The sequence below is a fragment of the Onychostruthus taczanowskii genome, unplaced genomic scaffold, assembly GCF_017590055.1.
Source record: "Onychostruthus taczanowskii isolate IOZ18803 unplaced genomic scaffold, ASM1759005v1 scaffold43, whole genome shotgun sequence".
Lineage (NCBI taxonomy): Eukaryota > Metazoa > Chordata > Aves > Passeriformes > Passeridae > Onychostruthus > Onychostruthus taczanowskii.
The window spans coordinates 7,250,745-7,263,876 of NW_024501792.1; the positions used below are offsets into that span (position 1 = coordinate 7,250,745).

Below are 13,132 nucleotides of genomic sequence, written 5' to 3' on the forward strand. Positions count from 1 at the left end.
TATCCCCTACCATGCACCAGCTGCAGGCAAAGTGGAGAGGTACAATGGACTACTAAAAACCCAGCTGAAAGCCTTGGGTGGGGGATCTTTCAAAAATTGGGAACAGCATTTAGCAAAGGCCACCTGGTTAGTTAACACCCGAGGTTCCACCAACCGAGCAGGTCCTGCCCAGTCTGAGTCTCTGAATATAACAGATGGAGATAAAGTCCCAGTGGTACATGTCAGAGGTTTGTTAGGGAAGAGTGTGTGAATCAATTCTGCCTCGAGTACAGACAGACCCATTCGTGGGGTTGTCTTTGCTCAGGGACCAGGTTGCATGTGGTGGATAATGCAAAGAGATGGAACAACACAATGTATACCTCAGGGAGATCTGATTGTGGGCTGAGGATGATATGCAAATATCTGTTGAATGTTACTGCCATTGTCTGTACATTAAATCATACAGACATGAGATAGAAGAAAATGTGTAAGTGTTGAAGGTCTGAGCAAGTAAAAGATGGAGACACAAATGTGTAAGTGTCGAAGGTCTGAGCAAGTGGAAGATGGAGTTTTGAGTGAGTAAAATGAAAGTGGGGAATCCTGCAGCTCTGTGGTATGGGGCTGGGATTCAGTGGTCTGGTGTGGGGGATGCAATGAGGGTATGAGAAGTATAGCTTGTAATTTTTGGAGGGGAACAAAAATTTAGATGGAAGTTTTACATTAATAAAATGCATGATGTGTGGTAGAATGTTGATGATATGGGGATAAGGGGTGGAATGTCCTAGGGTGAGGTTATGATGCTTGTATCCCCAGTCGTGTGTTCTGTTGGTGCTGGATGTTGTGTACTGTGCCTTCAAGACTGGCTCTGAAGGGCAAGGTTTGTTTTGGTTTGTTATCAGCCTGCTCCGCCATGGCTGGTGGGACAGAGAGACGGGACAGTACATAGTGCGGCTTTTGCTTTTGGCTTTGCTTTTTGCTGCTTTGCTTTGCTCTTGCTCCTGCTTTGCTCCCGCTCTGCTTTTACTTCTTGCTTCTGTTAGTTAGTTTAGCTCAGCGGTCCAGATTTTTCCCTGGACTGTTTTTTCCCTTCCCTTTTTGAAACCACTCAAACCTGCTCTGGACTGGGACCTGGGAAACACCGAGAGTTTACATCTTGTGGCTGCAGCAGCTATCCCCAGCGCCGGAGGGAGCAACAACAGAGCGACCACTCCCAGGAAAGACTTTCTGAATTTGTCATCGTTTTCAGATCGGTGAAAGTGTTGTCATCTGGTATTGTTAATTTTGTGTGCTTGGGGTATTGTGCTTGTTAAATAAACACGTTCTTTCCACTTCTCTCCGAGGAATCCTTCCCGAACCAGTGGGGGAAGGGGTTGTGTGGATTTGTTTTCTGGGGGAGCCCCTTTGAAGGTTTTCTCCCAGATTTGCCCTAATCCAGGACAGTAAATAGCTTTGATTTTGGTTACAGGTGTCTCCTCTAACTCTTCACTGTCCTTTCTCCATGCACAGGTCCCCATGGGCAGCCCCAGCAAATGTCCAACAGCAGCTCCATCAGGCACTTCCTCCTGCTGGCAGTGGCAGACACGCGGCAGCTGCAGCTCCTGCACTTCTGCCTCTTGCTGGGCATCTCCCTGGCTGCCCTCCTGGGCAACAGCCTCATCATCAGCGCCGTAGCCTGCGGCCAGCACCTGCACACGCCCATGTTCTTCTTCCTGCTCAACCTGGCCCTCAGCGACCTGGGCTCCATCTGCACCACTGTCCCCAAAGCCATGCACAATTCCCTCTGGGACACCAGCAACATCTCCTACACAGGATGTGCTGCACAACAGTTTTCCTTTATGTTCTTCATCTCAGCAGAGTATTTCCTCCTGACCATCATGTGCTACGACCGCTACGTGTCCATCTGCAAACCCCTGCACTACGGGACCCTCCTGGGCAGCAGAGCTTGTGCCCACATGGCAGCAGCTGCCTGGGCCAGTGCCTTTCTCAATACTCTCATGCACACAGCCAATACATTTTCCCTGCCCGTGTGCCATGGCAATGCCCTGGGCCAGTTCTTCTGTGAAATTCCCCAGATCCTCAAGCTTTCCTGCTCCAAATACTATCTCAGGGAACTTGGGCTTCTTCCTGTTACTGCCTGCTTAGGATTTGATTGTTTTGTGTTCATTGTTTTCTCCTATGTGCAGATCTTCAGGGCTGTGCTGAGGATCCCCTCTGAGCAGGGACGGCACAAAGCCTTTTCCACCTGCCTCCCTCACCTGGCTGTAGTCTCCCTGTTCCTCAGCACTGTAATATTTGCTCACCTGAAGCCCCTCTCCATCTCCTCCCCATCTCTGGATCTGGCCCTGTCAGTTCTGTACTCAGTGGTGCCTCCAGCCCTGAACCCCCTCATCTACATCCTGAGGAACCAGGAGCTCAAGGCTGCAGTGAGGAGACTGATGACTGGATGTTTTCAGGGACATTAAACTGCTGGCCAAGTTCTGCAACTCACTTGTAATAAAAGTAATCTTTTATATTTCTTGTTAGTTTCACTTCTCAGGTTCTTTTTCTTTGTTTTACTATTTAAATATTATCCACAAAAAATTTCACTCTGTTTGCCATTTCTCATTTTGTTTCTGTTCATCTTCCCTGTGGCTACAGACTGTGACAATGAGGCAATCTCAGTGCCTTTATAGGAACTAAAGGATCACCCACCAGAGTTCTCTGCAGAGATGCCCTTTGGTTGTCTTCTCTGGAGCTGCAGCAGCAATGTCTGTGTGCAGAGCTGGGGCAGATCAGTGCTGGCCCAGCAGCTGTGCCCAGCAGCAGCAGCAGCACTTGGTGTTGCCAGTGCTGCTGCCGTGGCCCTGCCCCGCTGCCCTGGTGGCCCTGGTGTTGCTGCAGGGCCTGAGTGCTCTCGGGGCCGGGCACAGTCCTGGGGGTGGCAGTGCCGGGGCTGCAGCAGGGACAGGCCGTGGGCACTGCTGGGGCAGCACTGACCCCTCAGGCCAGGCCGTGGGGGCTCCAGGCTCCTTGCCCAGGCTCTCTCAAGAACACGGCCAGGCCAATGCTGAGCACAGAAAACCCCCAGGGTGAGCAGCCCCAGGCTGGCCGTGGGCAGGCTGGGGGCAAACAGCATGGCTGGGGCTCTGCGAGGGCCCTGGGGCACACGGGAAGGAGCAGCAGAGCAGGGGCTGATCCATCCCCAGGGCACTGCACAGCCCAGGGCAGCGTCCCAGAGCGTCCTCATGGAGCTGCCAACAACATCCCCCCTCTGCAGCCCTGGCCTCTCCCCCAGCTCACAGAGGTGCCGCATCCTTGCAGGCACAGACATGGCAGCCCTGGCTCAGGAGCCCCTGTCTGCATTGCACACAGCAGGTAGATCCACACTCACACCCAGCTTGGTGTCACCATGGTTCCATGAGGTCCCAGAGTGTCCCAACTATCTCCATGGTTCCATGAGGTCTCCCAGTGTCACAATGTCCCTTTGGTTCCATGGGACCCCTTGGTGTCACAAAGTCCCTTGGATTCTTTGTGCCCTGCAGTGTCACAATGGCAACCTGGTCCCCCAAGGCCCTGCAGTGTCACAATGGATCCTTGGTTCCATGAGGTCTGGCAGTGCAGCAATGCTCTCCTTGGTTCCACAGTGTCACAATGCTCTCTTGGTCCCAAGGGGGACACCACAGTGTCAAACATGTTTCCTTCGTGACAGGAGTCCCTGAGGAGCAGCACTGGCCCCTTGGTTCCATGGGGCCCTGCAGTGTCACAATGGCCCCATCATGACACCAGATCCTGCTCTGTCACAATGCTCCGCATGGCTCCACAAGGCCCTGCAGGATCACAGTGGCTTTGGTTCCATGGGACCCCTTGGTGTCACAAAGTCCCTTGGATTCTTTGTGCCCTGCAGTGTCACAATGGCAACCTGGTCCCCCAAGGCCCTGCAGTGTCACAATGGATCCTTGGTTCCATGAGGTCTGGCAGTGCAGCAATGCTCTCCTTGGTTCCACAGTGTCACAATGCTCTCTTGGTCCCAAGGGGGACACCACAGTGTCAAACATGTTTCCTTCGTGACAGGAGTCCCTGAGGAGCAGCACTGGCCCCTTGGTTCCATGGGGCCCTGCAGTGTCACAATGGCCCCATCATGACACCAGATCCTGCTCTGTCACAATGCTCTGCATGGCTCCACAAGGCCCTGCAGGATCACAGTGGCCTCTTGGTTCCATGAGGCCTCAGCGTGCCACAAGGAATTCCTTGGTGCTGCAGTGTCACAGTGGAGCCCTGGTGACACAAGTTCCTGCTGGGTCACCAGGGACCCTTGGTTCCATGGGACCCTGCAGTGTCACAATTTTTCCCTCAGTTCCCAGAGTCCTTGCAATGGAGCAATGGCCCCTTGATTCCATTGTCTCCAGGCTCTCCCAAGGCTCTCCTTGGTTCCGCAGTGGCACAATGGCCCCTTGGTTCCACAAGGCCCCACAGTGTCACAGTGGCCTCTGTGGTTCCACCAGGACCCAGACTGTCACAATGGACTCCTTGCTTCCATTCAGCCCCACAGTGTCACAGTGGCCCACCCCTTGGCTCTGTGGTGCCATGTCATACACAGTGTCACCATGGTCCTCTTAGTGCCACCAGGCCCCGCAGTGTCACAATGGCCCCTTGCTTCCCCAGGGCCCTGCAATGTCACAATCATCAGAGAATCAACCAGGCTGGAAAAGACCTTGGAGGGCATCAAGTCCAGCCTGGGACCCAACACCACCTTGTCACCATCCAGACCATGGCACTGAGTGCCACATCCAGTCTTTCCTTAAACACTTCCAGGGATGGTGACTCACCCACGTCTGTGGGCAGCTAATTCCTGTCACCTAACACTGTGCTGCTCAACCAGTGCAGAGCACAGGGGAAGAATCACTGCTCTGGTCCTGCTGCCCACACCATTCCTGATCCATTGGGGTGCCAGGGGTTGGATGAGGGAAATGGTGGGGAGGGAGGGGAGTCAAAGTGTTATTGATTGTCAGCAATCAATGGTTTTGATTTTCATATCTATTCAGACTGCATTAGAATGTGCTGGGGAGCAATATCATTTCGGATATCAATATATAAACAGGAAAACAAAACAGGTCAAAACAGCTCTCTCTGCATTGTTTTCAATATAGTATATTCATTTTTAAGACACTTATGAAATTTGTCTAATTAACCACAGAAGAACTGGTTGGCAGCCCTGGCTGCTGAGCCCAGCTTTGCCCTGGGCTGAGTTTGGCTGCGGCCCAGCTCCATTCTCCTGCGGGGCTCAGGGCCTGTTCCCGGCCATGGCCAGCCCTGGCTGGGCTCTCTGTTGGCCCAGAGGCCAGCAGAGCCCGGGGCAGGGCTGTCTGTGCAGGCCCACAGGTGCCAGGGGCTCTGCAGGAGCTGGCAGAGGCTGCCCAGCAGGGAGGCCATGGGGCACAGAGCCCCAAGGCTGCCGTGGGCACCACGGCACAGGGGCCGTTCCCAGCCGCAATGCTCCTGGCCTGGGCTGGGCCTGCACAGGGGCTGGGGCACCATGGCAGGGCCAGCACAGGGCCAACAAGGAGCCACGCAGCCGCTGCCGGGGCTGACAGCAAGGCCAGGCACACACAAGCAATTGCTGAGCATGGCCTGCGCTGGCCAGGGCTGACTGTGCCACAGGCAGAGCTCAGCTGCCCTTGGGGGCTGCAGGAACACTCAGGAGCCCAAAGAGCCTCCATGGCTGTGCTGGAGACCAAGGCTGCAGGAGGGAAATGCAGGGCTGCTGCGGCATGGGGAGGCCATGGAATTCCAGCACACACCTCAGCTCTCTGATGATCCCGGCACCATGGTGGGCCCTGTTTCAGCCTGGAGCAGAGTTGATGTTAATGGGACAGGAGCCCTGAGGGGCTGTCAGGGACCTGCAGCTTGCAAGGTGCTCTGCTCTCCCTCAGGTGCTCTCGGAGAGATCCAATCCCAGCTGGGCACCTCAGGGCACAAGTGGCACTGCCTGTTCATGGGCACACAACTGATGTCTGCCTGGAAAGGGGCAGACATTTTAATACCTGTTAGTTTCATAATATACAAGCAAATCTTTATTATCTGGGTCATTTGTGTACTTTTAAGAGATGGCAAGTTTTCCCATCAGGAACAGGAATTTCCTGGATTTAATGGATTTTGCTACTGATGGCAGGAGAAGAAATACTGTTCTTCCCCTCTCTGTTCCCCCCGATATTCAGTCTAATATTTAATGATCCCTTTCCTTCAAGTGTTTTCAGCTCTCCTGTTTAAATGACCATGTCTAAGGAGATCTCTTTCATTTAGAGCTTCTGGGACTGTGTCCTTCCTGTTGCTCCCAGATTTCCTCCTGCATTTGGTCTCTGGTCATTCCAATTAGTCTGCCTTTAGTGGCTTCATGCTTTGAGCTTTAGAGAGTTGCCCCACTTTCAGAAGTTTCAATATCATCTTAGTCAGCATCTTAGTTGTAGTGTTATCTTTTATATCATATCTTCTCATGTCTTTGTCTAAAATCCTTCCTGTATGGCAATCCCCTGTGGATGGTGGACATGTCAGATGTTACTGGGATGTCACAAGGAGCTGAGGGAAGGGTTTTAATGTTTATTACATTTTGTCATGTTCATATTTTTTATCTTGGCCATGAAGAGAAACCTTTCTGTGCCTCTGAGTCTCACCAGTTTCTGGTCTCTCAAATGACACAAACTTGATGAGTTGTGCTTCCCACTCCAGGGGCTGCACTTGGACCTCCCTCCACAGCCAGATCAGAGCTCCCTTGTCCCAGAAAGTGCCTGGCAAAGGAGGGATGAAGGAAACAGGACAGGCTGTGGGGATCAGGGCCAGGGCAGAGCCAGGGAGAAGAATGACTTTTGCATTTGATGGAGCTGTGCCTTCCCTTGGCTTTGTTGGCTGACAATAAATGAACATCCCTCTGTGTCTGGGGCAGCTCCTTCTCCAAGGAAAGCAGGTGGGAGTTGGAGCCAAGGAGCTGAAAGCTGCAGGTGCAGCCTGGGCTGGAGGGAGCTCAGATTTGCACAAGGCTGCTCTGAGTGCCAGGGCTTGGATGGGGAAATGGTGGGGAGGGTGTAGGGACAGAGTCTGATTGATTGTCAGCCATGAAGGGTCTTGATTTTCATATCTTCTTACTGCATGAGGAGGTACTTGGATTCAATGTCAATTGGAGATTGCACATATCAATGGATTAACAGGAAAAAGAAAACTAAACAGGACCTAAAAAACTCACTGTCTTTGTGAAAATAATACATTCAGTTTGAATAAGCTTCTGAAGTCTTTCTAATTAGCCACAAAAGATTTGAAAACTTAGCTCAGATTATCCCCAGAGGCTTGGCTTGTTAAGGGGTTCTGAATGTCAATGAGCCCCGGGACACTGAATTCCTGCACTGAAGAGCTGAAGGCTGAACAAGCCTCTGGAGCAGTGAAATCCAGCAGCAGCCTCCAAGGTGCTGAGGATGTCAGCAGCCCCCACTGAGGCCATCCCTGCCCAGAGACTGTGGGGGAATGGGCAGACAAGGAGAGCGTCCCTGGGGCTGGGCCAGTAGAACTCAGAGGCACCAGCGGCTCCAGCTGGGAAATGGAGTGTGGAATGTGGCTGGGAAAGCCCTGCCTGGGCTGTGCCAAGCAGGACAGACAAGCCCTGACTCACATCCCCCCAACAATTCTCTCAAGGAGACATTTAAAAGGAGTTACAATTATTTGTGTACTCTGAGAAGGACACACTGGAGAAATACTGACAAGAAATCCTCAAGAGTTCAAAACAACAAAACAGCCTTTACTGGTAACTTTAGAAAATTAGAAGAACTTGACAAATGGTTTAATGCTACATTCAATCAGCAGAAAACACTTCTTAAAGCATTACCTTGGCCCATTCAACTTCACAAACTCTAAGCCTGTTCAATTTTAAGTTACTCAAAATTTGCAAGAGGAGGGAATTAGAAGAAGACACAGAGACAGACAAATAAGATTTAAAGAAGTACACATAGAGCTACCAACTCCTGGATTCCAGCAGCGTTCAGACAGAAATTCCAAGAGGATGCAGAGCCAAGATGTGTGCTTGCCTTGTGGTCAGCCTTCAATACCCCTTGGTCTTCCTGGGCCCTTCCCCCAGGTGGGACTTGGGCTCATTTGGTCACTCAGAAGCTGGGCTGGGGCTCCAGAGGTGGCTGTGGAGCATTGCCTGTGCTGTGCCGGGGACTGGCAGACATTGCTGGGCTGGGATAGAGGCTCTGGGGGGATTGGGGTTCCAGGGCAGGGCAGTGCTGGGGTTCCAGGGCAGGGCAAGGATGGCCCTGCCCCTTCCTCCCCCACACACGAGATGCTTCCAGACAACAATCTCCTCCAGTCTGTCACAATAGGGAATATTGGAGGTGAAATCCCAGTTCTGGTCCTGGGCACCTGACCAAGAAGGTCAGTTCTTTTTTATAGGAAGTAAAACAGGGAGCCCCACTGTTTCTGTAGCAGATAAGAAGACACCCTCTACATGCAAGTGTCTGCTGGACCAGTCAGGTGGCCCCTGGGGTGCCAAACCAGCCAGACCTGTCCTGTGTTCTCCTGGTTCCATTGGGCCCTGCAGTGTCACAATGGTCTCTGTCATTCCACAGGCTCCACAATGTCACAATGTGCCCTTGGTCCCATGGAGCCCTCCCAGTGTCACTATGGTGGCCTTGGTTCCAGGAGGCCCTGTGGTATCACAATGGATCTTTGGTTCTATGGTGCCACACAGTGTTTTACTTTACTTACATCAATGGAACCTCTCACTGTCACAATGATCTCAGTGGTTCCACGAGGCCTCACATGTCACAATGGTCCCTTGGTCTCACAGAAAAGGGGCACAGGTTTTAATACCTGTTAGTATCATAATATACAAGGACATGTTTATTATCTGGGTCACTTGAGAACTTTTAAGAAATAGCAAAGTTTTCCCACCAAAAAAGGGAATTTCCTGGATCTACAGGATTCTTCTACTAATGGCAGGAGAAGAGATACTGATCTTCCCTCTATCTTTGCCACCAACATTCAGTCTAATATTTCATGACCCTCTTCCTTCAGGTGTTTCCAGCTCTCCTGTTTAAATGGCTGTGTCTAAGGACATCTCTTCATTTAGAGCAGCTCCATCTTTGGCCTTCCCCTTGGTCCCAGATTTCCTCCTGCAATTTTCACTGGTCATTTCAATGTGTCTCCCTTTACTGGCTTCATGCTTTGAGCTTCAGGGAGTTTCCAAATCTTTCAGAAGTTTAAATAACTCCTTAGTCAACACCTTAGTTGTAGTTGAATGTTTTATATAACCTCTTCCTATGTCTTTGTCTAAAATCCCTCCTGTATGGCGATCCCTTGGGGGTGGTGACATGTCAGATGTTGCTGGGATGTCACAAGGAACGGCAGGAAGGGGTTTGATGTTTCTTAAATTTTGTCATGTTCACATTTTTTACGTTGGCCATGAAGAGAAACCTTTCTCTGCCTCTGGGCCCCCCAGTTCCTGACCCCCAAAGGACACAAACCGGATAAGTTGTGGTTCCCACTGCAGTGGCTGCACTTGGACCTCCCTTCACAGCCAGAGCAGAGCTCCCTTGCCAGAGACCATGGGGGAATGGGCAGACAAGGAGAGCGTCCCTGGGGCTGGGCCAGCAGAACTCAGAGGCACCAGCGGTTCCAGCTGGGAAATGGAGTGTGGAATGTGGCTGCGAAAGCCCTGCCTGGGCTGTGCCAAGCAGGACAGACAAGCCCTGACCCCCATCCTCCAAAGAGGGCTCTCAAGGAGACATTTAAAAGGAATTACAATTGTTTGTGTCCTCTGAGTTGGATGTACTGGAGAAATACCAACAAGAGATTCTCAGGAGCTCAAAGTGGCAAAAGAGCCTTTACTGGGAAGTTAAGAAAATCAGAGAAACTTTGGCAACAGGTTTAATAGGACATTCAATCAACAAAAAAAAAAAACTTCTCAAAGTATTAACTTGGCCCAATCAACTACACAAACTCTAAGCCAGTTCAATTTAAATTTACTCAAAATTTGCAAGAGGACATATCTAGAACAAGTAGACACAGAGAGAGAGAAAGACAAAAAAGATACAGAGAAGCACACACTCAGCTACCAACTTTGGTGTGCAAGGGACTGGCAGACACTGCTGGGCTGGGATAGAAGCTCTGGGGGGATTGGGGTTCCAGGGCAGGGCAGTGCTGGACCTGCCCCTTCCTCCCCACACAAAATGTTTCCAGACAACAATCTCCTCCAGCCTGTCACAATAGGGAATGTTGGAGGTGAAATCTTGGTTTTGGCTCTCAACACCTAGACAAGAAGGACAGTTCTTTTGCATAGGAAGGAAAGCACAGAGCCCCAGTGTTTGGAAGGCAGGTGAGAGCCTCACAAGGCAAAGACCAGCCAGACTTGGCACATTTAGAGGAATCTTTGGATGTACGGAATTTCGGAGGTGGAAACCCAGTTTCAAACATGGGCACATCGAGAAGCAGGACAGTTCTTTTCCATAGGAAGAACGCACAGAGCCTTCCCCAGTGTTTTGGGGACATATGGGAAGTGACCCTCATGAAACCATTGCCAGCCAGATTTCTCCTGGCAATATTCCTATGGGGACAATCCCTGGATATAAGGAAATTTGGAGGTGAAATCCCAGTTCTGGCCATGGGTACCTGGAGGAGAAGCATAGTTATTTTCCATTGGGAAGGAAAAAATGGAGCCCCAGTGTTTCAGAAGCAGATGAGAAGTGACCCTCAACATGCCAAGGTCAGCTGGACCAGTCAGTGGGCCCGGGAGGCCAAACCAGCCAGACCTGTTCTGTGTTCCCATGGTTTTATGGTGCCCCATAATGTCACAATAGTGCCTTGGATCCATGAGGCCTTGCAGTGTGACAATGGTTCCAGTGATTCCATGAGGCCCTCCAGTGTCACAATGGTCTCCGTGGTTCCCCAGACCCAACATTGACATGTGACTCCTCTGTTCCATGAGCCCTGCAATGTCACAATGGACCTTTGGACTCTGGGGCTTGCAGTGTCACAATGGTCTCCTTTGTCTCCACAGTGTCACAATGGACCACTGATGACATGAGGCCATGCAATGTCAAAATGGACTTTTGGTTCCATGAGCCCTGCAGTGTCACAAAGGCCTCTTGGTTTCATGAGGCCCCACAGTATCACAATGGTCCTCTTGGCTCTGTGGGGACCTCCAGGGTCACAATGGTCTCAGTGGTGCCATGAGGCCTCACTCTAAGCTAAGTTAAATGCTTCTAAAAGTTGTTCTTTTACTAACTTGTTAAGTTTAATATTAGCTATAAGCTGAATTAAATATTAAGTGTTATTCCTCTGTTAAATTGCGAAGTCATAAGTTTTAGGTTAAATACTGCTAAATGCTGTTCTTTTGCTAAATTGTGAAGATGAAGGTATCAGTAAAGGTTAAGGTATAATTGAAGTCGTGTTAAGCTTGAGCTCTGTTCAGCTTTTAGGCCGTATTCCTTTTATCCTTGCCCTCACTATCCTTGTGTCACAGACACACACAGTGACAGGTTTTGGTTAATTTCTGGTTTGATTGCCTGGATTTTGTTTGGTTTTGTTGTTGCTCTGTTTCCCTGGTGTGCCTAATGTGTCCAGTCAGGAGCAGAGTGACTCTTGCCAAGGAACTTTGTGGTGCTGTCCCTTAATATTAAATCTGGTTTTTGCTGATCCATTGCTGGGGATTTTTTCAGCCCTCTCAAGCCCTCATTCGTAACAGGGTGAAGGAGCCCTGGCCCAGGCTCTGGCCCTGGGGGACACGGGGACGCTGCCGCGGGGTCCCTGTGCCCCTGTCCCACCCCCAGGGCCCCGGCCCCCCGTCCCCGTGTCAGGCTCTGGGGTCAATCTCGTGGAACATCCTCTGGGGGAGGCTGCGGCGCCGGGGGCGGGGGGACCCGGGGGGACAGGGGACCCCACTGTGCACGAGCAGCGTTGGACTGCTCTGGGGGAACTGTGAGGGGGGCTGGGGCAGAGTGCCCTCCCCAGTGACCTCACACAGCCTCTGTGATGTCACACAGCCCCTGTGATGTCACATAGCTGCCCAGTGATGTCATAGATCTACCTGTGATGTCAACAAGCTACCTGTGTTGACACACAGCCCCCTTATGATGTCACACAGCCATTATATGATGTCACAGCCCCGTCTGTGACGTCACACAGATAACCTGAGATGGCAGAATCTACTGTATGATGTTACAGCCTCACCTCTGACATCACAGAGCCTACTCTGTTATGTCACAGGCAACTCTGTGATGTCTCACAGCTGCTCTATGATGTCACAGAGCAGGCCACTATTACAGCAGAGTCTGCTCTGTGGCCTCACCACACACTCTGTGATGTCACAACGCACTTTGTTTCACAGCCCACTCTTACCATGTCACATCACCACCATGTGACATCACAGCCTGTTCTATGATGTCACACAACCAAGCAGTGATCTCACAGCCCACTCTACAATGTCACAGCCTGCTCTGTGATGTCACATGTAACTCTGTGGTGTCGTACATCCACCCTCTGATGTCATAGTCTTCTCTGTGATGTCACAACCCAGTCAGTGATTACTCACAGCAACAATGCGATGTCATACAGCCATCCTGTGATGTCAAAACCCATCCAGTGACATCACAGCCTGCTCTGTGATGCTGCAGCTGCTCAATGACTTCACACAACAAACTCTGTGATGTCACAGCCTGCCTCTGCCTGCCCACACAAAGCCTTGGGCTGCTCCAGGCTCCTTCTGGGGGATGTGTTGTACCACAGCCCTGCCCTGGCAGGGAAATTCCTTTCTCCTGGTGTCCAGTCTGGGCCTCCCCAGCTGCCCTTGGCATGATTATTTCTTCCTCAGGATCATTCCCACTATGAAGAAGAGCTCCAGCCACTCTGAAACCTCCCAGGCTACTCCTGTTCTGTCCTCAGTCACCACACCACTGAGCCCAGAGCTATAAGGCTCTACCTCCTGGTTATGTGATGATGTCTCCAACACCATCGTGGGAGATTTTTGGGTCCTCTCCAAGGTCTGTGAAAATGGAAGAACAGTGATCGAAGTTATTTTCTCCCAAATCTTGCAGTGACAGAACAAGGGTCAATATCTTTTAACTGAATGAGCGTGGATTTACATTTGTTAGAAGAAGAAAATATCTTGCAATGATGAGAGTGGCACAAAACTGCA

At 51.1% G+C, this 13,132-nt stretch overlaps 1 protein-coding gene across 1 annotated transcript; it reads left to right on the top strand.

Annotated features, from left to right (window-relative positions):
- Positions 1-1,508: 1,508 nt before the first annotated feature.
- On the top strand, positions 1,509-2,441 carry LOC121340838 (olfactory receptor 14J1-like). Its single transcript, XM_041413864.1, has one exon. The coding sequence runs from the start codon at positions 1,509-1,511 to the stop codon at positions 2,439-2,441; it is 933 nt and encodes a 310-aa protein (XP_041269798.1).
- The last annotated feature ends 10,691 nt before the right edge of the window (positions 2,442-13,132 follow it).

What these genes read in the sequence shown, in the direction of transcription:
- LOC121340838 (XM_041413864.1), top strand. Translation starts at nt 1,509, where the DNA reads ATGTCCAACAGCAGCTCCATCAGGCACTTCCTCCTGCTGGCAGTGGCA.